The sequence below is a fragment of the Capra hircus genome, chromosome 12 (assembly GCF_001704415.2).
Source record: "Capra hircus breed San Clemente chromosome 12, ASM170441v1, whole genome shotgun sequence".
In the NCBI taxonomy this organism is placed as follows: Eukaryota; Metazoa; Chordata; class Mammalia; order Artiodactyla; family Bovidae; genus Capra; species Capra hircus.
In genome coordinates, this window is record NC_030819.1 from 63947414 (window position 1) to 63974106 (window position 26693).

Genomic DNA, 26693 nt, shown 5'->3' on the forward strand with positions numbered 1-26693 from the left:
TCATTTACCTTTTGATTTTGCCTGTAGTATATTCTGATAAATCCCTTTTAATGTTTACACAGTAAAATCTAACATTTTTTTTCTCTATTGTTTCTCCTTTGGGAACTTGCTATAAAACGTACTTGAAAAACTTTCCCACATCAAGAAAATATATATAGAATTTATTATATGCTAAAGTTAATATCTAGTAGTGGGAAAGTGTTAGATTATTTAATAAATTTATATAAATGCATGTTCTTAGGTCTTTCTGTAATTTCACTTTTATATTGAATTTTTAATCTACATGAAGTTTATTTTTGTCCATGCGGGGAAAGAAGGATCACACTTATTTTTCTCAAATGGTATCCATTTATTTTGATTTATTTTCATTCAGAAAACCCACCAAGTTCTTAAATACTGTATTTCTCTTATAAAGTTAAAATGAAAGTTGCAGGAAAATGCAATGGTTAATGAAAGGCAAATTTTAAGTGTGGCATCTTCCAGCTAAATTCTAGAACAGAATAGGATAAAAACAGGGAAAGGAAGAATTGTAATTTGAATATATTAAGTACCAATTAATACTGCAGCCTATGTGAGATTAGGTGGATGGGTTTATGACTATTATTATTATTTATTGTTATTATCAATAATTATGCCCTGAAATGTTTCTCTTAGATATGAATTGGGTAATATTTAGGGATATTTTAACATTACGTGAGATTGGAATATGATACTTTTTATAGCTCATGTGTTACTTATATGTAGACAACCATTTCAGGTTTCTTTCAGAAAATCTTACTTTCTTCAAATTTTAATGTTCCATATTTTATGTTAAGTATATTATCATCTTATTCTGCCTCTTATAAACCATTCATCTCTTCCAAGAAGATTATAGCCTTATGAGGAAAACACATATTGCAGAATGGTCTTCACTACCAAAGCACCCGTTTTTTGTTAATAGAATTTTAAAGTGGATTATAAAATTGTTAGGAAGAATAGCTTTTAAAATAAAGATATAGCCAGAAATGAACTCTTTTATGATTCGTTCTTTGCTTTTAAAAAGACACATTTGGGAGCTAATTCTTTATCTGGTATGCTAAAGGAAAGTTCAAGGATGTTGTTTTATTGAAAGATGTACCTTTTCCCTAGCAAAGTGTTTGAAGCACTTCAGTAGCCAAGTATATGTACTCCCTTGTTTCTCAGGCTCTCCTGAAACATTCATAGCTGTGCATCTAGCAAAATCTAAAGGATCCCCTAAAAGATACAATGTCATAGCAGTTTTAGTTAGAGAGACATTTTCTGAAAAGTTCTTTTCACTATAGTAATTCAGGACTAATTTAAAGGGTATGTTTTATCGTGAATGAAACCCATATCAAATTAATAATAAGCAGGGTTGACTTGCCTAGCACTCTGAAAAGAAAATCTAAATGGTCCCTTAAATTTCGGTTTAAATTCTTGGATATCACTCCTGTTTAGAATGTCTTATTACTGTTCAAATTGTAGTTCTTGGAGGAGCAGCTTGGGCATCACCTCGGAGTTCATTAGTTTAGCTGAGATGAAGAACCTTAGGCACCTGAGATTAACATTCAGACCTGCTGAATCAGAATGTGCATTTAACCAGATTCCCTGGTCATTTGTTTGCATCTTAAAATTTGAAAAGTGCTTTTTAAGAGGAATACTTCGAGATTTACATTATTCCTTGCAGATTATTCTGCCAGGAAAAACAGGCAAAAACAATGTTTTCAGCTAAAATGCTTGTTAAATTTTAAATACAATATGTGAAACAGTTGTAATTTTTTTGACATTTCAAACATTAACTTGCACTCTTAAATTTCTTTTGAATAATTTTATTGACTTAAAATTGTAATTCTGTAAATAAGCAAGATAAGAGGAAACTTTCAGAGGAAATGGTTGTGGTATAGAATGTGGCGATGATTTCAATGTATGTTACTGAGAGGGGCCTCATGTGCCCACAGGGCTGGAAAGCCAAACTCTGACCATGGGTGTTTGGAACAAAGTAAGGGTTTATTTGCAGAGTGCCAGGCAATGCTAATGCTCAAAAGATAGGAATTCCTTGATGACTTTCAGGCAGGGTTTTTAAAGACAATGTTAGGGGAAAGGATCTTAGGATGCGTGATGAGCTTGTGGACCTTCTGATTGGTTATTGGTTATTGATTACTTTATTGGTGATAAGGTAACTTTCTGGGAATCTTAACCTGCTGGTTCCAGCAGGGGCCTGTGTGTTTGTGATCAGCATGTAGTCACCATTCTCTGCCCGGATGGGGTCTTACTTTCTCCAGAACAACTCAGAGTATGCATTGGATTGTTACCTGTATCTTTTCAGAAGGAACTAGGATTCCTGTGAGTCTGTTGTCGTAATCATTAACCATTTGCTTCTGTTCTTCGGAACTCAGGAAAGGCATAGGAGACTAAAGCCTTTTGTTCTACAAACAGGAAATGGGGGACACGGAGGGGCTTTTGTACCTGGGAATGTCCTATAGGGTCCTGCTTGGTTTCAGTCTCCCCTTTTCTTTGATACTCATCAGTCCTGAGGGGAGCAAGGGCAGGACAAGAAAGGGAGTCTGGTTTTGGATAAGAGATTACTCATAAACTCAGTGAGGGAACTCAGTTGTAGGGGGATTTAGTTTCAAGTATATAGACCCTGAACCTCTATGTATTGAGCCACAATATCTGAGACTGGGGCGTGACAGGGAGTGGTGATTCTCAGTTATAGTTGGGGAAGTGCTGCTCGCTCTCTGAATTATTTTTTCTTAAGACTAGGGCTAAATAGAATAGGCCGTTTCAAATCCATATGAAAATATAATCCTAAATTCAAAGACTACTAAGTTTTTCCTCATAATTTTTTGTATCTTAAAAGTACAAATTCTATACTTCTGATATATTAATGCTGAGATAACCTAACAAAAACTTTTGTGTCACTTTCTGTGGTTTTCATTAGTACAATAGGGAATAAACAATTGATAGATGATAGCTTTTGTAATGTGTCAGCCAGTGCTTTATATCTTTCATGTGAATGATTTTACTGTGAACTGACATTTATTTAGACACTAAAGTTTAGTAGAAAAGTATAAGCAGTGTATAGATCATCCTTTATTTTAGGTTGAACTCCCACCGCCTGATCTTGGGCCAAGTTCTGCCTTAAATCAGACACTCGTGTTGCTGCGTGAAGTTCTAGCATCTCATGATTCTTCAGTTGTGCCGTTAGATGCCCGTCAAGCTGATTTTGTGCAGGTGTGTTGTAAATTCACTCTTAATGACCATTACTCCTCTAATGTACCTTCTGTTGAAATTCTGGCATTTTGTAACCCATGTATCTTGACACCCCTTCTCAGTGTTTTTACCTTCAAATAGTAAACCGTTTCCCATTAATTTAAAAAATAATATATACTCAGCGATGCTTGTTTTAAGAGTTACGATTTCTGTACCATTTAATCTCTTTCATATGTGCTTCTGTAAGTTGGTCCCTTCCGCTCTAGTCTGGCATTCACTCTGAGGTGCCATTAACGCAGACCTGCATCACTTGGTGCGGAGATGAGGGGTCTGTCTAATTCTGCTTCTCACTGTAGGTGCTGTCGTGTGTCTTGGACCCTCTCCTCCAGATGTGCACTGTGTCAGCCAGCCATCTGGGCACAGCCGACATGGCCACCTTCATGGTCAATTCACTGTACATGATGAAGACGACGTTGGCTCTCTTTGAATTCACCGACAGACGTCTGGAAATGCTGCAGTTCCAGGTTAATTTTGCCATGACGTGCCTGCTCACTGTGATGAAATCTTCTTTTTCCATACATGATCTCAGTTACTGGCTGTAAGCTAACTTCAGTGACCTGATTTCTATGAATCCCATATTCAGTATTTTAGTTTAGTTTGGGAGAAGCCAGGGTATGTAATGAGTAGGATATTTTATTCAAACCATAGTATGTGGTGGTAGAATGGAGCTTTTCTGACTAATTTGAACCATTATCCTATAGGCAGATTTCAGTTTCCGAACTGTGAATAACGTGCTATATTTTTCGAACTGCAGAGCTTGTGCGGAAGGTGTTGCAAAGGACAGATACATTTTTGTCTATGTGTAAATCAGTGTTAGGCACAACATTACAATTTGTTAAACCAACCATGCTGGTCCTTAAGCCAAACGGTCTCACTTAAGCGTCACAACAAAGCCGTTTATAAAATTTACCAGACACTTGACTTCTGAGTTTGAAATAGTGATTTGGTAGATAAAATGTTTTACAAAAACACAAAACTCTGAATCTTCTTTATTATCACAAGAATGTAAACAGTTGGCAGTGGCTGCAGTAAAAATGTATTGCTTTTGATTTTTCCAAGAAATGAGTTTTGAGACCTCTAAATTTGTGATATTTCCTGCTCTTTCTTTTATTTTTACAAAATATGAAGTATGATTAATTTTTCTTTCTTCCATAATTGCTTATGTATAATTAGTAAAAATCTTTTTAAAAAAATTCATTAGTTTTTAATGTATTTATCACTAATTCAACCCCAGACTGCCATTTCTCTAAATCTATTCCCGAAATGTGCAGATATGTATCAGTTCTCCAACAATCTGTTTTATCACTAGTTATCCTTATTTCTTAAATATCCCAAAGTTATTTTTTGCATCCCAAGAGGTCACACCCCACCATGTAAGTGCTTATTAGGTCTGCATCGTGCTTGCTGTTAGGCGGTGGCCAGTGCTGGTCTCATGGGCCAGACCAGAATCAGTGTGGAAGGACTGTGCAAGGCTGTGGCTGCTTCCTGGGAAGCATGCCCCTGCAGTAATGATTTTCCCTGTTTAGTAAAAGATTCTTGATCTTCAGATCTTTAATTTTCTTCCATTCTTAAACTTCTTCCAGTGTTCTGAGTAAGAAATCCAGGCCAGTCTGATTCTCTTTAGTTTTGTGATAAACCTATTTTATTCATGTGGAAGCTTACAACGATTTTCCTTTGAGTTCAGATATTTCCTCAGGATATTTTTTAGTATGTCTCTTTTTTTATTACTTCCATTTTGGACTTTGCACAGCCATTTCAGTCTGAAGATTCAACCTTTTTTTTTTTTTTTTTGCTCAAGAAAGTTTTCTGTAATCTTTAATTAATTATCACTTCTCCATCTGTTACTTTTTATATTCTGAATATAAAAAGCTTCTGTCCTTAGTTGGCTTTATCTCCTGAACTTGTCTTTTAATTTCTCTTTAAACCTCTTCACTTTAATATATTTCTTTGATATTTATTCTGTATTACTATTCCATTTTTCTTTCAGATACTAATTTGGTTCTTAGCGGTAACTCTTTCATTAAATATTTATATTTGCAATCTTATTTTTCTTGGTTTTTCAAAGAGACTAGTAAGTAAAGGTTCTAATTGTACTTTCTTGGGCATTCACTTGAAAAAAATTAAAGTGCTCTGTGTCTTTCAGTATACATGTGTTAGTCACTCAGTCTTGTGACTTTGCAACTCCATGGACTGTATCCCACCAGGCCCCTCTGTCCATGGTATTTTCCAGGCAAGCATACTGGAGTGTGTACCATTCCCTTCTCCAGGAGATCTTCCCAACCCAGGGATCGAAGCCAGGTCTCCCGCATTGCAGGCGGATTGTTTGCTGTCTCAGCTACCTGTGTTACCTCAAGAATAGACACTTGTTTTCATTTCTCTGGTGGCTTTCCTCTTAGAACCTATCACCTTTTTTAAACCAGTTGTAAGTTTTTTAAGGGGAGGGCCTCAGTTACTGTAGAGGCTTGGACAATGGCAAGCATTCAGGTGGGAACATCGTCTATTAATAGTGAACTGTGCCATTGGTAAACAGGTTGATAACAGTGAGGGAGGAACAGCAGGAAGAGCTCCAGGCTTTCAGGCCTGTACTGGTAAAGGGAAGGGAATTCCCTTCCTGGGAATTTGTCATCCCACCAGGCAGTCTCCGCCTGTGACTTCTGCCCCCATTAGCCATAGGTAACTTCCCCAAGAACAGCAAAAGCAGGTGAGCGCATACAACTCCCACCTGCCAGCACAGTCTCTGTAGGCAGCCCCGGACCCTGACGCCTCTGACTAGTCTTCTGCTGGGTCCTCAGCCATCCCCTAGTTGTCCCAGATCTGCTTTCTTCAGGGGAACTTATAGCTTCAGCCCCTGTGGGATTTCCTCCGGGCCTCTCCAGATGGCATATCTGATTGGCTGAGTCAGTCCAGTAAGTTGGGAGCATGAGGCAGTGTGGATGTGAGAAACAGCAAGTCCTCATCCTCCCAGAATTCTTCCTAAGTGTTTTATTTTACATTGTTGTTGCTGATGAGTAGTTTTTGTTTGTTTGCTTCATACCAGCTTTTAAAAGAGCTAAGAAGCAGCTCACATTTTTTTGACTAGCCCTGGAATCCTCAAAGACTTTCTTGGCATTTGTGAGGGGACTTCCTCTTTGAGGAAGGAAAAGTCTTTATAGAAGAGCAGTCCCTGTGCCTCAGCAAGGAGCACGATGAAGAGCTAGGAGTCCAGGCCAGTCTGCTGCTCCTCTCAGCAGTCCTCTTCTTCTTTTAAAATGTTTTCTTTTCATTGTATTTTATTTTAGATTGAAGCACATTTGGACACGCTCATAAATGAGCAAGCTTCTTACGTTTTAACCAGAGCAGGCTTGAGTTACATTTATAACATGGTACAGCAACATAAAACTGAACAGGTAAGCACATGGCCATTTCTAACTAGAGAGAAACACCAATTCAGACTGTGTCTTCTAGAGCTAGACTCATTAGAATCTTGGCTCTGCCACTCTGTTTCCTCATTTGTAAATTGAGGGTACTAATATCTGTAACATAGGGTTATTCTGAAGATTAAGTAAGATAATGCCTGTGTAGTGCTCAGATGACTACCTGAAATATAGTAGAGTGTCCCCAAATGTTAACTGTCCTTTTTACTATAGATAGTTTGGGTTAAAAGTAATGAAAATATACAAAAATTAGTGTAGAAAAATGTATAAATTAATACATTGGTAAATTTTTCAAAGTCCTTTGTCACCATCAACTAATTGAATGCTTAGATTACTATATATAAATAGCAGTCATTCCCCATTTTAATTTAGCAGATCATGGTCTATTATTTGGAAAGGTAAATACTTCTGGGGCTAGCATACGATCTTGTTCAGTTACGGAACTCCAGTAGAATTGGAACACGGAGTAGGAGAGAAGCCTAGGAAACCATGTAAGCATTTTTCTTTAAAAGGCAAAAAACTCTTTTAAATAACAATAAGGTGAAGAATATTTTGTAACCCAGGAACTCTTAAGTGACACTCTCAAAGAGCACAGGTTTTGAATTTTTTCTTTTGATAAGGTAGGAAGCAAATTTCCACCAGAAGGAGCTAATTCTGCTACCTTTTTTATACTATCTAAAATTGTCAAAGTGAGACTCTTCAAGTCCCTATTTCTCACTGCCATTTCTCAGTACTTAACTGCCCTTTTTTCTTGCTTATGATTAAATCTGAAGTATCCTGCTGTTTCATTGTCCATAAACGTGTGTGCTCCTCACTCCAACACATATTATTGGGGACCTTCACGCTAGTTATACAGAAATTTACAGGTCATAGTCCCTCTTTTAGTTGAGGTTGAAGATAGGACGTTCTTTGGAAATAAACTAAATTTTCAAATTTGGAAAGTCTCCTAATGGACTGTATTTCATAAGTGAACTGTAACATTTAGCACCTGTTTTCATCTTGTTTTTGGCCTTTTGTTCCTTAAGGGCCCTTTAGCTAACTTGCCCAACCTAGATTCTGTGGCACTGAAGGCTGCAATGGTAAGTACGCAATAAAGCATGTCAGTATACATTTCTTTATGGAATGTTATTCTTACTCTTTCCCGTGTGATAATTTGGTGTATTCACAACTGGTTCCAGTCATAATGATTGCACACGTATCCCTTTAAAGAGGTCTGATCAAGACAGACATTGGTAGTAATATCTCACTATGCCCTAATAGTCTTATTATTCCTGTTTAAGTTTTCTTCAGTTTCAGACTTTTACTCCTAACCTAATGAAGAAACAGGAATGACAACGTGAAGAAGTTAGGCTATATATCATTAGAGAAAACCACCAATAAGAGCTGCATTTATCATGCAACTAAATAAACGTATAAAGAACACAGTTGTGAATTGTGATAATGCTGTGAATTAAATCATGCAGATCCAAAATCTCAGAGTCAACCCCTTCATCCCATTTAATATTAACCAAATCGCAATAAGTTTGCTCTCCAATTTTCTCAGATATCTTCTCTTCTTTCCACTCCTTTTGCCTTTGTTTGAGATGGTGCAGGAGCTACCCGTTTGTTGCTCTTGCATCTGCTATGCACGACTTCCCCTTTGATTCTTCTTGCTGTGGCCAGAGTTAGCATCTTAAATTCAAATCAGATGATTTCCCCCCTTTCATTATTTCCCTCCTTTAATGGTTTTCCTAATGCTTTTACAGTAGAAATTAGAATCTGTTAGAAAAGCTTTCAAGTCCTATATGAACTGAGCTCTAGTAGCCATTCTTTCTCACCTAAGCCTTCATACACAGTGTCCCCACTATGCACACACTTAACCTAATGTCAGTTCATCTTCACGATTTCACTTAAAGTGTCCTTTGCTCAGAGACGCTTTTGCCAGACACAAAGATTAGATCTGTGTCGTCCTGATGGATGCTTTTATAGTATTGGTGCCTTGGTTTTTCCTTTATTTACATTTGTTTACTACCTCTCTCACTAGACCATGAGCTCTGTGAAGCTAGGGACTGTCTTTTTTTTGCTCACCATTATATTTATATTACGTTATAAGGTACCTTACTAATAACAGGTACTCTATGAATATTAATAATGAATAAATGTCTCCAATTAAATTTTTATTAAAATAAATAAAAAAATAATGAATGATTAACAGATACTCTGGATTTTAGAAAGTAAGGTAGACTTGAAATCTGATGACTTAACATCTTATTATTACCCAGAAGTTTGGTGAGGGAGATCAAAATGAATGGCTTGGATCTGAAATTTTAAAAGTAGATATTGCTGATACTGAGTACCTTAAAGAGTTGACACTTGCAGTGAATTTAGTTAGAATATATAAGAAATAAGTCATTTTGATCACAAAGACCTCGTTATTTGGAATATGGGATTTTCCCAAGGATTTAATCCTTAAAAAGGGGTGATTATTAGGGAGGTCTGTTAGCAGATATGTGCACTTTGTGTTTCCAGTTTCTCTGTTTCATTTAGGTTCAGTTTGATCGCTATCTGTCCGCTCCTGACAACCTGTTAATGCCACAGCTGAACTTTCTTCTAAGTGCCACAGTGAAGTAAGTATTTATTGGTTCCAATTATTAATAGTTGGTAAAGATTCACAAGCTGCTGCTGCTGCTAAGTCACTTCAGTCGTGTCCAACTCTGTGCGACCCCATAGACGGCAGCCCACCAGGCTCCGCCGTCCCTGGGATGCTCCAGGCAAGAACACTGGAGTGGGTTGCCATTTCCTCCTCCAGTGCATGAAAGTGAAAAGTGAAAGTGAAGTCACTCAGTCGTGTCCAACTCTTAGCGACCCCTTGGACTGTAGCCCACCAGGCTCCTCCGTCCACGGGATTTTCCGGGCAAGAGTACTGGAGTGGGGTGCCATTGCCTATTCCAAAGATTCACATACATTTCTTAGAAAGAAATTGTTTTTTAAAAAAGGAGATTTAATCATTGAGGATTTATAGTTCTCAGCCTTTTTTTCTACCTCAGCACCCCTAAGAGATCTGACCTTACCCTGTTCATACTTGTTCCTTACTTGTTTGTAGTTTGAAAGTGTCTATTTAGTGAATGCTTTTTTAAAAAATAATGGGACTTATGTAATTGAAGCTACAATGTGATAATACGAAGTTCCATTGTATTAATGTCAAAATTGCACTGAATATGTGATAAAAGATTAGCAATATGTTCATTGTGCAACATAGATGTCCTACTGTTTAGATCATTTTGGACTCTGGGAGTTTCTATAAATACATTATAAAATTGTTTGATATCATGTATTAGAAATGTGTTCAAGGCAAAGGACTATACATTAAAATATAATGATATTACGATTAGAAGAAAATGAGAGATTATACTGGGTGACTTTCTTGATTTTAGCAAAAATATTGACAAAGTTTTGTACAAGTAGGAAATCAGACATCTGTACCTTTTTTTCTTTCCATTCAGCTAGTGTATTAAGTGCTCTGTGTACCAGGCACTACAGAGTAAGATTTAAAAGCCAGTTTCACTATCTTAATAGAGATTATAGTCTGACATGTCAATTACACACTTGAACAAATATTTACATTAAAAGTACAATAAAGAAAGAGCTATGCAACTTGAAAAAAAATGCTTTAAATATCTGAAAGGATGTCGTGGTACAGAGGTGGTCCACTTGCCTTCTGTTGTTCTGAGGAGCAATATGTAGAGCAAGGAGGCAGCTTTGGGCTCAGCATGCGGAAGAATTTGGTGTCTATTAGAATTGGCTGGAAATGGATTCTCTCGGACATAGAGTTAGGGTTCTAACTGTATCTAACCTAATGAAGAAACTGGAATGACAGTGAAGAAGTTAGACTGTGTATCATTGGAGACTTGCGTCTGTCAATCGTCCTTGGCTTATAGTTCTTGACTTCTGAAATGGATTCCAATCTTAATACATTACTTTTGAGTGTGACACTCACCAAACCTCTACTCTGTTACCTTCTTAGGGAGTTCCCACATTAGTTGTGGTCAGTGTAACTGATTTTATTTTATTTTTTTGCTTTTATATTTTTTTATCTTAAAAGATCTCATACTGTCAACATAACTAAAATTCTAAAGAACTGGGAGACTGTGAAACAAATTCCTTTATGCCATAATTCAAATTGTTTGTTTTCTTAAGTTATTTACTTTGTTTAACCAAATACCTGTAACTTTTTTATATTTAACCACTTGTTTTAGTACTTAGTACTATATAGGCATGATATGCATTTGATCTTACTTATAAAGCATTTGAAATAATAGGAGGTAACCTTTATTCAGTTAAATTTTGAACCTTTTCAAAATGGTAATCTGTTTTTAAGCTAAAATAATTTCATATCCATATAGATTTCTATTCATAGTGTATTTAAAATGTCAATTGTTTCTTTGAAATAGAGCTTTGCAGTGTAAAACTTTTTTTATTCCTGTCTTGTTTTGTTAATGTTCTGTTCTCTGTAACTTTGCTTGTCTCTGTGCTTGCAGTACCTTGGGAACCCCTGTCACTCTTCTCTTCTTCTTTCTTTTCTTGTCTTGTGTTATAGTTTGACTGCCTCTCAAAGTGGATTTTGATTGAATACTTCAGCCTTGGAATAAGCTATTGAATGAATTTAAGTAGCCAGAAAATGAGGTTGTATTAAAAATTAAAAAGTAGAAAATTAAAGCATTTTTAAAGAATCCTTCCTTCCTTGTGATGAATTGGAAGGGCGTTGTTCTTTTTTCAGTGCCAGACTCCAACACTTACCTTTTAATAGTATAAAAATAGAGGTTGGACTATAGAAACCACAGTCATGCATATTTATAAAATATTCTGTGTCTTCTCTTATTGAATCAGAATTCTTGTATGAATAATTTAAGAAATAGAGACTATAGATGCTTCTTAAAGTGAGTGTGTAGAAAAGTGGATATGATTTGAGAATTCTTTGATTCAGGAATCTTTATCTGTTGCATATGGTAGAAACAAAGCAAATGTCTTTAAACGTAATGACTTTGGCTTTTTTTTTTTTTTTTTTTTTGAGGTAAATGTAATAATTTTCTTCTCTTTCACTGCCTCCTTTTAAGCATCCTTGGGATTCTCTAGGGAAGAATACCTGAGTGGGTTGCCATTCCCTTCCCCAGGGGATCTTTCCAACCCAGGGATCATACCTGGGTCTCCTGCATTATAGGCAGATTCTTTACACTAGTGCCGCTCAGGAAGCCCTCCTTTTTAAGCCACTATCTTTAACTATCAGGAACGCCAGTATAAACAGAAAATATATAAAGCAGATTTGGTAATAGGGGCAGGGTGAGCCTACCAAAGAAATAGTGATTACTGGAAACGTGCAAACTGATAAATGACTGGGACTCACAGTGTGCTTTAGAGACCTCGGAACGTCTAAGCCTTAAACGTGAGGCTAATCTGTCCTACAGTAAAGGCTACTTTCAGTCAGTTCAGTTCAATTCAATCGCTCTTTGCGACCCCATGAATCGCAGCACGCCAGGCCTCCCTGTCCATCACCAACACCCGGAATTCACTCATACTCAACGTCCATCGAGTCGGTGATGCCGTCCAGCCATCTCATCCTCTGTCGTCCCCTTTTCCTCCTGCCCCCAGTCCCTCCCAGCATCAGAGTCTTTTCCAATGAGTCAACTCTTCGCATGAGGTGGCCAAAGTACTGGAGTTTCAGCTTCAGCATCATTCCTTCCAAAGAACATCCAGGGCTGATCTCCTTTAAAATGGACTGGTTGGATCTCCTTGCAGTCCAAGGGACTCTCAAGAGTCTTCTCCAACACCACAGTTCAAAAGCATCAATTCTTCGGCGCTAAGCTTTCTTCACAGACCAACTCTCACATCCATACATGACCACAGGAAAAACCATAGCCTTGACTAGACGGACCTTTGTTGGCAAAGTAGTGTCTCTGCTTTTGAATATGCTATCTAGGTTGATCATAACTTTTCTTCCAAGGAGTAAGCGTCTTTTAATTTCATGGCTGCAGTCACCATCTGCCGTGATTTTGGAGCCCAGAAAAATAAAGTCTGACACTATTTCCACTGTTTCCCCATCTATTTCCCATGAAATGATGGGACCAGATGCCATGATCTTCGTTTTCTGAATGTTGAGCTTTAAGCCAACTTCTTCACTCTCGTCTTTCACTTTCATCAAGAGGCTTTTTAGTTCCTCTTCACTTTCTGCCATAAGGGTGGTGTCATCTACATATCTGAGGTTATTGATATTTCTCCTGGCAGTCCTGATTCGAGCTTGTGCTTCTTCCAGCCCAGCGTTTCTCATGATGTACTCTGCATAGAAGTTAAATAAGCAGGGTGGGAATATGCAGCCTTGACGTAGTCCGTTTCCTATTTGGAACCAGTCTGTTGTTCCATGTCCAATTCTAACTGTTGGATCCTGACCTGCATATAGGTTTCTCAAGAGGCAGGTCAGGTGGTCTGGTATTCCCATCTCTTTCAGAATTTTCCACAGCTTATTGTGATCCACACAGTCAAGGGTTTGGCATAGTCAATAAAGCAGAAATAGATGTTTTTCTGGAATGCTCTTGCTTTTCCAATGATCCAGCAGATGTTGGCAAGCTGGTACCTCTGCCTTTTCTAAAACCATCTTGAACGTCTGGAAGTTCACGGTTCACATATTGCTGAAGCCTGGCTTGGAGAATTTTGAGCATTTCTTTGCTAGTGTGTGAGATGAGTGCAGTTGTGCAGTAGTTTGAGCTTTCTTTGGCATTGCCTTTCTTTGGGATTGGATTGAAAACTGACCTTTTCCAGTCCTATGGCCACTGCTGAGTTTTCCAAATTTGCTGGCATTTTGAGTGCAGCAGTTTCACAGCATTATCTTTCAGGATTTGAAATAGCTCAACTGGAATTCTATCACCTTCACTAGCTTTATTTGTAGTGATGCTTTCTAAGGCCCACTTGACTTCACATTCCAGGATGTCTGGCTCTAGATGAATGTAAGTGATCACACCATTGTTATTATCTAGGTCATGAAGATCTTTTTTGTACAGTTCTTCTGTGTATTCTTGCCACCTCTTCTTAATATCTTCTGCTTCTGTTAGGTCCATACCATTTCTGTCCTTTATCGAGCCCATCTTTGCATGAAATGTTCCCTTGGTATCTAATTTTCTTGAAGAGATCTCTAGTCTTCCCCATTCTGTTGTTTTCCTCTATTTCTTTGCATTGATTGCTGAGGAAGGCTTTCTTATCTCTCCTTGCTGTTGTTTGGAACTCTGCTTTCAGATGCTTTTATCTTTCCGTTTCTCCTTTTCTTTTCACTTCTTTTTTTTGACAGCTATTTGTAAGGCCTCCGCAGACAGCCATTTTGCTTTTTTGCATTTCTTTTCCATGGGGATGGTCTTGATCCCTGTCTCCTGTACAATGTCATGAACCTCAGTCCATAGTTCATCAGGCACTCTGTCTATCAGATCTAGGCCCTTAAATCTATTTCTCACTTCCACTGTATAATCATAAGGGATTTGGTTTAGGTCATACCTGAATGGTCCAGCAGTTTGCCCTACTTCTTCAATTTAAGTCTGAAATTGGTAATAAGGAGTTCATGATCTGAGCCACAGTCAGCTCCCGGTCTTGTTTTTGCTGACTGTATAGAGCTTCTCCATCTTTGGCCGCAAAGAATATAATCAATCTGATTTTGGTGTTGACCATCTGATATTGTCCATGTGTAGAGTCTTTTCTTGTGTTGTTGGAAGAGGTTGTTTACTATGACCAGTGCGTTCTCTTAGCAAAACTCTATTAGCCTTTGCCCTGCTTCATTCTGTATTCCAAAGCCAAATTTGCCTGTTACTCCAGGTGTTTCTTGACCTCCTACTTTTGCATTCTAGTTCCCTGTAATGAAAAGGACATCTTTTTTGGGTGTTAGTTCTGAAAGGCCTTGTAGGTCTTCATAGAACCATTCGACTTCAGCTTCTTCAGCGTTACTGGTTGGGGCATAGTCTTGGTTTACTGTGATATTGAATGGTTTGCCTTGGAAATGAACAGATCATTGTGTCGTTTTTGAGACTGCATCCAAGTACTGCATTTCGGACTCTTCTGTTGACCATGATGGCTACTCCATTTCTTCTAAGGGATACCTGTCTGCAGTAGTAGATATAATGGTCATCTGAGTTAAATTCACCCATTCTAGTCCATTTTAGTTCCCTGATTCCTAGAATGTCGACATTCACTCTTGCCATCTCCTGTTTGACCACTTCCAATTTGCCTTGATTCATGGACCTAACATTCCAGGTTCCTTTGCAATACTGTTCTTTGCATCATTGGACCTTGCTTCTATCACCAGTCACATCCACAGCTGGGTATTGTTTTTGCTTTGGCTCCATCCCTTCATTTCTTCCCTGATGTCCAGTAGCAATTTGGGCACCTACTGACCTGGGGATTTCCTCTTTCAGTATCCTATCATTTTGCCTTTTCATACTGTTCATGGGGTTCTCAAGGCAAGAATACTGAAGTGGTTTGCCATTCCCTTCTCCAGTGGACCACATTCTGTCTGACCTCTCCACTATGACCCGCCCATCTTGGGTGACCCCACAGGGCATGGCTTAGTTTCATTGAGTTAGACAAGACTGTGGTCCGTGTGATTAGATTGACTAGTTTTCTGTGAGTATGGTTTCAGTGGGTCTGCCCTCTGATGCCCTCTTGCAACACCTACCATCTTACTTGGGTTTCTCTTACCTTGGACGTGGGGTATCTCTTCACGGCTGCCCCAGCAAAGTGCAGCCTCTGCTCCTTACCTTGGATGAGGGGTATCTCCTCACCACAGCCCCTCCTAGGCCCACCTGCGCCCGCACAGACAGCGCTCCTTGGACGCCCCTCTCGGCTGCTGCCCCTGGCTTCTGGCAGGGCTTAGCTCCTCCCAGCCGCTGCCCCTGACCTCGGGTGGGGGCTAGCTCCTCCCGGCCGCAGCCCCTGACCTCGGATGGCGGGTAGCTCCTTTTGGCTACTTTAGACTCATAGTAATAAAGAAAAGACTAACCTCTAAAAGATCATGTGGATCTTTACTGAATTAACTGCCTTCCAGAACATAACTTAACACTCATAAATATGGCAAAATACAATAAACAGTGTAACATTTATAGTGCTGAACATGCAATAAAAAGTACTTGGATATAGTACTAGGAACGTGTGAACCAAAACTGGAAACAAATCTGTCAACAGAAACAGACGTACCGACATAGTTTACAGAAATAGCAGGTAAGATCTTTAAAATAGCTATTTCCAGATGTGTTCAAGGACTAAGAGGAAAACTCACTGGGTAGATACAATCACCAGTTGAATATTATGGAGGGAAAGATCAATCAGCTTGTAGAGGGAACAGTAGTAATTGCCCAGACTGAAGCTCAGGTAGGAAAAAATTAAAAGCTGTAGAACAGATGAAAAACCTTAGGTGGCGAATTGTGAGACGATAACAAGCATTGGAATATAAATGAAGTGTCATAGTGAGATTAAGGCATAAAAAAATCGAAGGCATAAAAGAATTTTTTTCAGATGTGATGGAAAACATGAACCCACAGATTCAGGATGCTAAATAAATCACAAGGAAACTTATACTAAGGTATACCATAATCAAATTACTGCAAACCAGTGATAAGAGAAAAAAAATCTTAAAAAGCAAGATTTTAAGTGGAACAATGATATTATTTGTGGGGAACAATGATAAGGATACTACTGACTTCTTGTTAGAACAGTTCAAACCAGAAGACAGTAAATCACATCTTTTAAAAAGCTGAATGGTAAAACAGTTTCAACTTTGTGTATTCGTCAAAAGTATCTTTCAAACTGAAAGCAAAAAGAATACATTTTGAGATAAGATAAACAAAAGTAGAGAGCATTTATCACCAGTATACTGCACTGCAAGAAATGATAAGGGAAGTTCTTCAGGCTGAAGAAAAATGATACCACAGGAAAACTCATGTCTACACCAGGGAATGACTAGCACAGGAAATGCTAAATATAAAAGATAGTGGACCTTTAAAATAAAAATACTGACAGTGAGTGTGGGATTCTTAACACTGGGAAATAGAGTTTACGGCTACAAAAGCATAAAAGATGAAGGGGGAAGGAAGTAGAAGTACACTGTTGAGATGTTGAAGGTTGCTCATAAAGTGCATAATATTGTTTGAAGATAGATTGTAAACCTTATAGCGAGCACTGAAATAAATAATATGCCAGTGGATAAAATAGAATGTTTAAAAGACAATTAGATTAAAAGAAGGCAGAAAAAGAGAAAAAAAGAGCAGGTGGTACAAATATAAAATGAATAGTAGGATGATAAACCTAAATTCAGCCCCAAATGTAACTATATTAAAAGTAAAAGGGCTACACACTCCAGTTGAAAGGCCGAAAGTATTAGACTGGGTGTAAAAACCTGGCCCAACTGTCTGCAGTCTGTAAGAAACCCACTTGAAGAGCACGTTTAAAAGATCATATTATACTATGCAAATAAAAATACAATAAAGCTGAAGTAGCTATATTCTGATGTTAATATCAGAAAAATTAGGCTGATGGGAAGATGACGCTACTGAAGATAAAGACGGATATTTCACAATAATAGGATCAATTCATGAAGAAGATACAATAGTAAATATGTGCAACTAATAGAGCTTCAAAAAACATGACAAATAAGCTTATGAAATTGAAGAAGAATAGATAGATTGGCATTCCTTTTGATATTTCAGCCCTCCTCTCTCTATAATTAATAGAAAAAGTAGAAAACTACTTGTTTGGTGTAAAGGAACTGAACAGTGTCACTAATCAGCTCAACCGCACAGAAAGAAAATACCACACACAACTAGAGAAAATAACATTCTTTTAAAGTGCATGTAAAACATTCAGTCAGCTAACATAAGAACAAACAGATGTAAGAAAGCCACTGGTGGGTATTTCCCATGAGCATAGTATACCTACCTGTTTATCCAGATCATCTTTTAGAATTTTCAGTAGACTTAGTTTCTTCATATAGTTTTCCATGTATCTTGTTGGGTTTATTCCTAGGAAACAGTTTTGTGACTCCTTTGATAAGGTCCTTTATTTTCCATTGCATATTCTCATTAGATGTTGCTGGTATATAGGGAAAAATACTAAATTTTATACATTAATTTTGAATCTGACCAGGTAAGTAAATTCTTAGTTCTATTAGTTTATCAATTGTTTGCCTTGATTTTTTTTGTTTGTTTTGGTACAGACATCTGAAGTTAATGAGCCATTAATTTTTTTCAGTATTTATGATTAAACTTATATTGACTAGGTGCTCCAAGTAAATAGTAGATGTAATGGTGAGTGTGTGTATTTTACTTTGAACTTTACTGAGAATGTTTGTGATATTTCATCACTGAAGTTTGACGTTTGCTGTAGATTTCCAGTGTTCCAATGTGGACACATGATATTCTTCTCTAACTGGGTGTGTAACGTAGTAATCTGTAAATTCCCAATGTAGTTCCAATCAAAATGCCATGGAACCAATTTATTAAATATTTACCTAGAAAGAAATGGATGAGAGCAGACTCCAGTCACTTTTGACTGTCTCCACAGTTACCTCTCTGGTCCAAGGTAGTATCATCTGTGCCTGGATTATCACATCAGCCTTGGAACTATTCTTTGACCCTTGCGCTCTCTACCATTCCCACACCGGCCTCTACAGTCTAATTTTAGCATCTCAGCTAGAGTGATGCTTGAATGAATTGCTTTTCTTAACCCTCTTGGTAAGTCTGTACATTAGTCTCTCCATTTTACAGAAAGGACATATTTTTTTGGAAAGGTGAAATAATTGAAACAAGGTCAAACAGTTAGCAAGAAGCAGAGTCAAGATTCGAATCCAGTATTCCAGAGCCTGTTCTCTTTAACACTAGCTTGTACTATATTTGTATTAACTGTTTCTCTGCTGAGATTATATTGTTTTACTATTTTAAAAGGAAACTCAAAAATGTTAGGCATATGTGATAGGCTGTATGAAACATATGTGAGATCTGTGCCTTGGTCTCACCTCAGATACACTTTAATTTTTACTGTGAATGACAGAAAGCTGACCCACTGTGGCATCTTTGATATTTATATTGTGATAGAGAGAAATCAAAATGTTCATTTCTAAACCAATCTATTATACATTGGTATATTTTTTCCCCTTAGTTTTTTGGGAATAGTTAAACTGTAACACCTTCTTTTCTCCTGTGGCATGTTTGATTGCCTCTTAACTGTGGTGCTGTAATAAAGTTCAATTTTAGTGATCACAGAACCTGAATGTTGAAATAAATTATTTTTAGAAGTGCTGGGTTTATGGTAATGTTGAAAGTTTTATCATGTTGTTACGGCAACCAGAATCTTAAAGTACTGATTAATGACAAGCTCACTGATTTTGGAAGTTAGCAGTTAATTTCTTATTATGGCTCAGTACTTTAAATAATTATTTAAATTATATGTAAGGTAATTTCAGTGAGCATGTTTTAAAATGAGAATGGTATCTCCATTTAGTTATACAATAATGTTTATTAGTATTTTCAGAACTTAAAACTGTAGTTTTATACTGTGACATTTATAACTGGACAAAAATAATTTCTTAATGTCTGGTATTCTCACGGATAGATAACTAAAATACTTTGCACTTCTGTGAAATTGTATAACAAGCTCATCTCTTTTATTTCTTATTTTTTCTCATAGCACATTAGCTACATGATTATTATCTTTGATATTGCTATACTAGAACAGCAAACTATACAGGGGGGTGGGGGGGAAACAGCAACTGTACTTTGCAAAAGTAAGAAGACTTTCCAGACCATGGAAGTAAGGTGTGTAGGGTCTGGGAGACCAGCGTGTCTTTTTCATGTCATATTGAAACATTGTTAATAGACCCATCAAAAATTAGAGGAATGTACCCTTGTTTGATTTTCTGTTTACTATGGATTAAAAGGTTCCGAGATGAAACTTTCCTGCTCTATGAGATGTTAGTTCTTTTTATCTGTAACCTGATTTATCCTAATCTTCCTTTTCAAATGCCTGTAAATGACCAGTTCCTCAAAACGTTTTGTGAATCAACTTTACCATCTTAATAATTTCCTACATTAATGAATTATTTGTATGAGTCTTGTTTTAAATTTTTTGAAATTACAGTGAGAATGTCATGTAAAGACATGTAAAGAGACCAAGAAAGTTAATGATCTAACTTTATAGATGAATCTTGGCTTACATTCAAAAGCTTTTCCCTTTTAACTGGACTTTTGCATATCTGTTGTTGGTCATGTGAAAAGCAGATTTATCTTTAGAATTTTAACATAAACAGTTCTAAAAGTATTACATTCATCAGGTATGTGATTGGCTGTGATTGATCAAAATACAGAAAGTAAAATCTGAGGTCAGTACCCATGCTAGAAAATAGCATACATGACTGGGGGAAAAAAAAATACTGCTTTTCTTTACCTGTACTTGAAAAGATCAGTGGATAAGGATATTCCACCTTTTTAGAAGCACATGACTAGACTGAGATGATTTGCTGGTCATTTTGTATTTATACAGTTCTTGAATTTTCCACTTTTGACACTGATTTTATTTTTCACTGTAATGATTCATTATTTGACCTTCATATTTCACACATAATATTAGTGAATAATTTGGACCGAGACACCAGGCAGGCAGAAGGCAGACAGAGAAGATATATGTGATAACTTTTTAACATAAGGGGTGAACTTACATAGTAATTAGCATTAAAAATAAAAAGGAGGAGATAGTAAAATGGCAAGAAAATTGCTTTATTACTTTAGAAACACTACGCATTTATGTATAAGTCACTGATACGTTTCGCTACTCAGGGAACCCAGTTCCACAAAGTGGTGTACGTGGATGCATATATGTGTGTGTATGTGTATGAATAAGCATATATAGGTTTTTTAACAGCAGTTCATTAAAAAGCTCTTAGCTTAATGAAATAATACAGTTTCAAAGCTGAAAGTATCTAGTAAAGGTTATCAAGGTCAGTATTTTGTTTTATGATATTGGAATTAGGCTTGGAAAGGTTAAATTACTTGTTCAAGGCAGCGGTAAGTAGCAGAACTTGAGCTAGAGTCAAGATCTTCTGACAGTAATGTCCTTCACTGTACCGTTTACCTCTGCCATGTATAACTCATTAGGAAAACATTAATGAATATGAGCGTGTGGACCTGTACCTGGCTTGGGTAGTAATAAATGAACTTCTAACATTTGTCCAGAAATATGGAACCACTATCAGTCACAGTTCTTGCCCTTTACAGTTTGAATTGACTCGGATTCAGTTGGAGAATCTCCATTTCTGTTGCATTTCTGTCCTGTTGACTTTAACAGCTGTCTGTTAGGCCAGGAGGACCCCTTCTGTTCCGTTCCCTCTTCCTTTCCGCTCTGTGAGAGACTTTTTTGTCCACAGGCTTTTGTATCTCTCATCTTGTTCAGTGCAGCCATGTTCATTTTTTGATCCCTCCCTTGTCTTGGTGGCTTCTTAAACTGGGGAGTGGAATGAGGAAGCCCTGTGCCATCAAATACAAACATTTAAAATGAATTGCAAACTCTTACTTGGTCTTATTGGCTGGGTTTTATTTAATTATTTGTCTTAGCAGTATTGCTTTATTCTGGTTCTCTGTGTTACAGATTTATAATGATTTTCAGCTGTCTTATGAGTTGTGGCTTAAAAGTGGAAATGTGCCCTGAGTTACAACTAAGCTTTAGTAATGTTAAAATTTTTCACTGCATAGATTTGAAATTAAGATTTTAAATTGATTATTTCAGAATTTTCAGTAATTCTGTATTTACCAGTTATTAACTCTGGGTTTTTTAAAAATATGTTTAATATTCATTTTTGTACCTTATTCTGATTTTAAACTTATTGTAAGAAGGAATAGCCTTGTTTGTATGTTTCACATGTAGCTTAAGTACACACTGTTCAGACTGAGTACAGATTTTAGAGTATGAGGTGTGAGTAATATTTTATAAACCTCCAAATATCTTACTGCTTTTAGTGGAGGAGGAAGAGGGATGGATTGGGAATTTGAAGTTGATTGATGCAAGCTGTTTCATTTAGAATGGATAAACATGGTCCTACTATATAGCACAGGGAACTATCTCCAATCCCCTGGGATAAACCATGGTGGAAAAGAATATTAAAAAAAGAATGTATGTATGTGTAAAACTGAGTCACTCTGCTGTAGAGCAGAGATTTGTACAACATTGTAAATCAGCTGTACTCCAATAAAATATTAAAACAATTCAAATTAAAAGTCTTACTGATTTTAGTAGAGAACTAGAAGTGCTATATCTAAAATTCATTATTTGTTGCAAATGAGTATAAAATATTAGTTATCAGATTTTTTAAATGCTAATTATTGTATTTTTCAGCTGTGTCACTTATGGAAAATGATTGTTGTATCATTTTGATACATCTGTTGTTACGCTCAGTTAATTATAGGAGCGATCACTAACCAGCAGATTTTTTAAAAAAATCTCTAAGCCTCATCTGGTAAAGTAGGTTACCAAATCAGTTTCTACCATCCTCACTTTCAGCAAAAAGGTAGGACAGCCAATAGCATTGCTCCACTCTGCTCAGAAAAGTTACTCAGCGTATCTGCCTTCTACTCAGTCTCATTCTGGAAGCTTTAGGGAAATGTAGGGTTGTTCTAACAAATCACGGTTGCTCAAATCGAGAGTTTGAGACCCCATCGGAACAGTGTGCAATGACCCAAGACCATAGGTGGACTCCCTTCCTCATTCCATTCAACCAGTTTTATTCTTCTTTAGACCACTGATCCCCATATTTCCACAGATAATCTTACAGAGGTATAATTTTGGTCATGGATGTTCTAAGAACGGGTTATTTCTAGCACTGAAGGACAGGGAAGTCTTCGTGGATGAGGGAGTCCATTTTTCCTGAGAATTAAGAGCATTGAAAGGTGGAAGAGAGACATGGCAGGCTAATGGAGGTATGTGAGGGAGCGAAGGTCAGGAAGAGCAGGGCAGATAGGCCAGTCAGGGGTTGAGCTGGACTGCAGAATTAGAGTAATGATGTGGATAGCATTATAGAAGATTTTAAGTGAAAGGGTAAGGAGTTCTGACTTCTCTGAAATTGGAAGAAGACATTGAATCGCCTTGAAGGGTCCTGGGTAAGGGGGAGACATGATAAAAGTTATGCTTTAGAAAGATTAATCTAACAGTGCTTGAGTTCAGTTCAGTCACTCAGTCGTGTCCAACTCTTTGCAACCCCATGAATCGCAGCACGCCAGGCCTCCCTGTCCATCACCAACTCCCAGAGTTCACTCAAACTCACATGCTTCGAGTTGGTGATGCCATCCAGCCATCTCATCCTCTGTTGTCTCCTTCTCCTCCTGCCCCCAATCCCTCCCAGCATCAGAGTCTTTTCCAGTAAGTCAACTCTTTGCATGAGGTGGCCAAAGAACTGGAGTTTTCAGCTTCAGCATCAGTCCTTCCAATGAACACCCAGGACTGGTCTCCTTTAGGATGGACTGATTGGATCTCCTTGCAGTCCAAGGGACTCTCAAGAGTCTTCTCCAACACCACAGTTCAAAAGCATCAATTCTTCAGCACTCAACTTTCTTCACAGTCCAACTCTCACATCCACGTATGACTACTGGAAAAACCATAGCCTTCACTAGATGGACCTTTGTTGGCAAAGTAATGTCTCTGCTTTTGAATATGCTATCTAGGTTGGTCCTAACTTTCCTTCCAAGGAGTAAGCGTCTTTTGCTTTCATGGCTGCAGTCACCATCTGCAGTGATTTTGGAGTCCAAAAAAATAATGTCTGACACTGTTTCCACTGTTTCCCCATCTATTTCCCACGAAGTGATGGGACCAGATGCCATGATCTTAGTTTTCTGAAAGTTGAGCTTTAAGCCAAGTTTTTCACTCTCTTCTTTCGCTTTCATCAAGAGGCTTTTAGTTCCTCTTCACTTTCTGCCATAAGCGTGGTGTCATCTGCTTAAGCTACACTAAATGTGGAGGAGACTGGCTGGAGAAAGACCAATGGGATTTTGCTTTCTCCTCCCGGCGGGAGTTCGTTATGGTCTGAACTGAAGTGATGGCAGATAGATATGGCACTGACAGAGAAAGCCAACAGAAGTAGGATTGGGAGTAAAGCTTTAAAGACACGGTTTTAATTTAGTTACTGTGAACATCAGAAAGGTGTTTTCGTCAGTGCTTATGTGCTCGGTTGTATCTGACTTTTTTCACCTCATGGGCTGTGGCCTGTTAGGGTCCTCTGTCCGTGGAATTCTCCAGGCAAGAATACTGGAGTGGGTTGCCATTTCCTCCTCCAGGGAACCTGTGCATCCCAGGGATCTGGGATATCCTGTGTCTCCCACATCCCTGGCACTGGCAGCCCCCTGGGAAGCCTGTTTTCATCAGTAGGTATAGTGATATAGGAGTAGTTGGAGTTGATGAACTAAATGTCATGAAAACTATTAAACAATTAATGCAGATTTAAAGAACCCAATTTTTTTCTAAAGACATTTACTTCAGTTTACTTAAAATTATTTCTCTTCTTATGTGCTTGTTTATGAATGTATTTGTGAAAATGCTGTGATTTGTTGCAGACAAGTGTCACCTTTGTGGGAGAGATGAAGATTATTAGTAATCGAGGAGATGTGATTATTAGTATAGGAGCTGTAGGTGAAAGGACTGTATATTGTAAGTTATTCTGAGATTTGAAGGATTGGTACATTTGAATGGTTATAAGCCTCTTTTGTGTTGTCAGTTGAGTTTGCAAAATCAGTCCATTGATGGTGGGTTGCAGTTTCTATTTCTTGTTTAGTAATTCACAATATATTAGGCGATGTTCCATCCTAAACATCACGGTTCTACAGAGTGAGCAAAACACTGCCCCTGCCCTTCTGCAACCTACATACTAATGGAGATTTCGTAAAGAAATAATAAATATAAGAAAACCCTTTATCCCCAAACCAAGATAACTTGTGTAGTTGTACAAAGATTTTTAATAAGATGTGATAATTATGAAATACTTTGGTTCAAGTATGGAGCTTTCTTGGAGTGCTTAGTCTTTCGTTTTCAGATTATGTGTTAACACAAATCTGTTTGTTTGTCAATAGAGAGCAGATCATAAAACAGTCTACAGAATTAGTCTGCAGAGCCTATGGGGAAGTGTATGCAGCTGTGATGAATCCGGTCAATGAGTACAAAGATCCTGGGAGCATTCTACACCGATCGCCACAGCAAGTGCAGACACTTCTCTCCTGATCATCGCCTTTGAGTGTGGTAGCAGAATACTGCATTCCTAAAACCCTGAAGGTTTTCTTGGTTTTTAGTCTGTTCATCATTACTTTGAAATCTGATGGTTGCAGTTTTCTTTGTATCATAAGAATGTGAATCCCAGTAACTGCTTTGGTCACAGTAATGTGTAAGTAAGTAACATGTTGACCTGAGTTATTAGCAGTTGCTCTGTATCTGCTCTCCACACAGAGGGACTCTGTTTTTGCTCACCTTGTCTCTAGCTCTGCTATTTTCCCTCAATTCTGGAATACACATATGTGGAAAAAGAGTAGAATGAGAGGTTTCAGGGATTTTTTTTTTTTAAACAAGATTAGTTCTAAATTTAACTATATTAAAAATTATCTAAACTTAAGAGTTAGTTTGAAGATATGACCTAATATTAATAAACATCTCTTTACTTAAAGATTCATTTGCTTCCTTATTAGATATTGTGAGTAAGTATGCTTAAACGGAGGAGCAGAAATATACATTCAGCAAAAACAGAGAACAGTCATTTAAAGGTGGCTTCCACCCTGTGTCTGCCCTGGACTGAATTCAAGGTGAAGTTCAGCACTTCAGCTAGGATGTTCGTGTGAAGTGTGTCGGCATCCTGTGCTGCATGTCAGTCTAGAGTTTAAAGGAATGTGTTTGTTGTACCATGTGGACTCTAAATTCAACTGTCTGTTCATTTTGTCTGGTGTTTAAGCCAACAAAAAACTAATGTATTCTATCACTGGAGGGAAAATGCCAAAGTAGCAAACTTCTAATTGATGACATATCTACCCATATGATGGCCCCTTGCAAAGAATTGTTTGGGCTCTGACTTTGAAACTTGACGAAACTGAGATTCAAAATCAGTTTGTTTTGGTTTTTTTTTTAAACAAATCTAAATGTATTTGATGTGACTTGACTTTGTTCGTAAAATGTTGAGGACAGTTCTTATTAGCAAAATCTTAATTTCTGGTAGATCTTTAAAAAGAGGTGTGTCCCCAAATTACAAATGAGAAAATGAGGTATAAGGAGAACCTTGGTTAGGTTGAAATATTTTGAAAAGTAGTAAGATAATATTTTTTTGGCAAATACAGAATATATAGCAAATTAGTATTGTCAGAACGGGGCCTGATCTATGTGAAATTAACAATTGTATTTTTTTGGAGCAAGAGTAATTGGTTACATATCATCTCTTTTGGTGTTTAATCTGTATTTTAATTTTTCCTTTAATAAATGTGATATAGTAAAGAAAATAAAGTATGATGTAAGGCAAGAGCTTAAATTTTATAATTTGTATCTATTGTGAAAAAAGATTGCTTGCTTACCATTAGTGAATTCCTTTGTTTTCTAGGGGGAATAAAAATATATTTATCTTTCTACCTAATTTTTTCAAATAAAATACTGAAGTGTTTTTAGAACAGCGACCATTGCAGTATTTTTGTACATCTTGTCAATGTGATTTTAGAAAGTAGACTAATGGGAAGGAAGTACAATACAGGGCCGAATTGATACAACCAGTGGAAGATGGGCGAGCATGATATGGTGTCAGTGTGATGTTGAGAACTTAGTCAAAATAAAAGACTGCAAGAGTTAGTTCAGTAGCTTAGCACTGTATTTGCTGTTTACTTCATAGTTTACATTTTGAACTGTTTAAGTATAACCTTAGGTGATGCAGGTCAGCCTTCCCTTTAGAGAGGGAAGTTATTTGCCTGACCAAAGCCTTCTCTGATGGAATGTTTCCAATTCTTTTTCTGTGCT

At 37.4% G+C, this 26693-nt stretch overlaps 1 protein-coding gene across 1 annotated transcript in view; it reads left to right on the forward strand.

Annotated features, from left to right (window-relative positions):
- Positions 1–26311, forward strand: part of COG6 (component of oligomeric golgi complex 6) — a 60275-nt gene extending 33964 nt beyond the window's left edge. Inside the window, exons 14-19 of the mRNA XM_018056684.1 lie at positions 3100–3231; positions 3567–3734; positions 6549–6656; positions 7709–7762; positions 9210–9289; positions 24785–26311. Of these exons, the coding sequence (XP_017912173.1) occupies positions 3100–3231; positions 3567–3734; positions 6549–6656; positions 7709–7762; positions 9210–9289; positions 24785–24932 (690 nt within the window). The 3' untranslated portion in view covers positions 24933–26311. The remainder of the gene's footprint in view (positions 1–3099; positions 3232–3566; positions 3735–6548; positions 6657–7708; positions 7763–9209; positions 9290–24784) is intronic.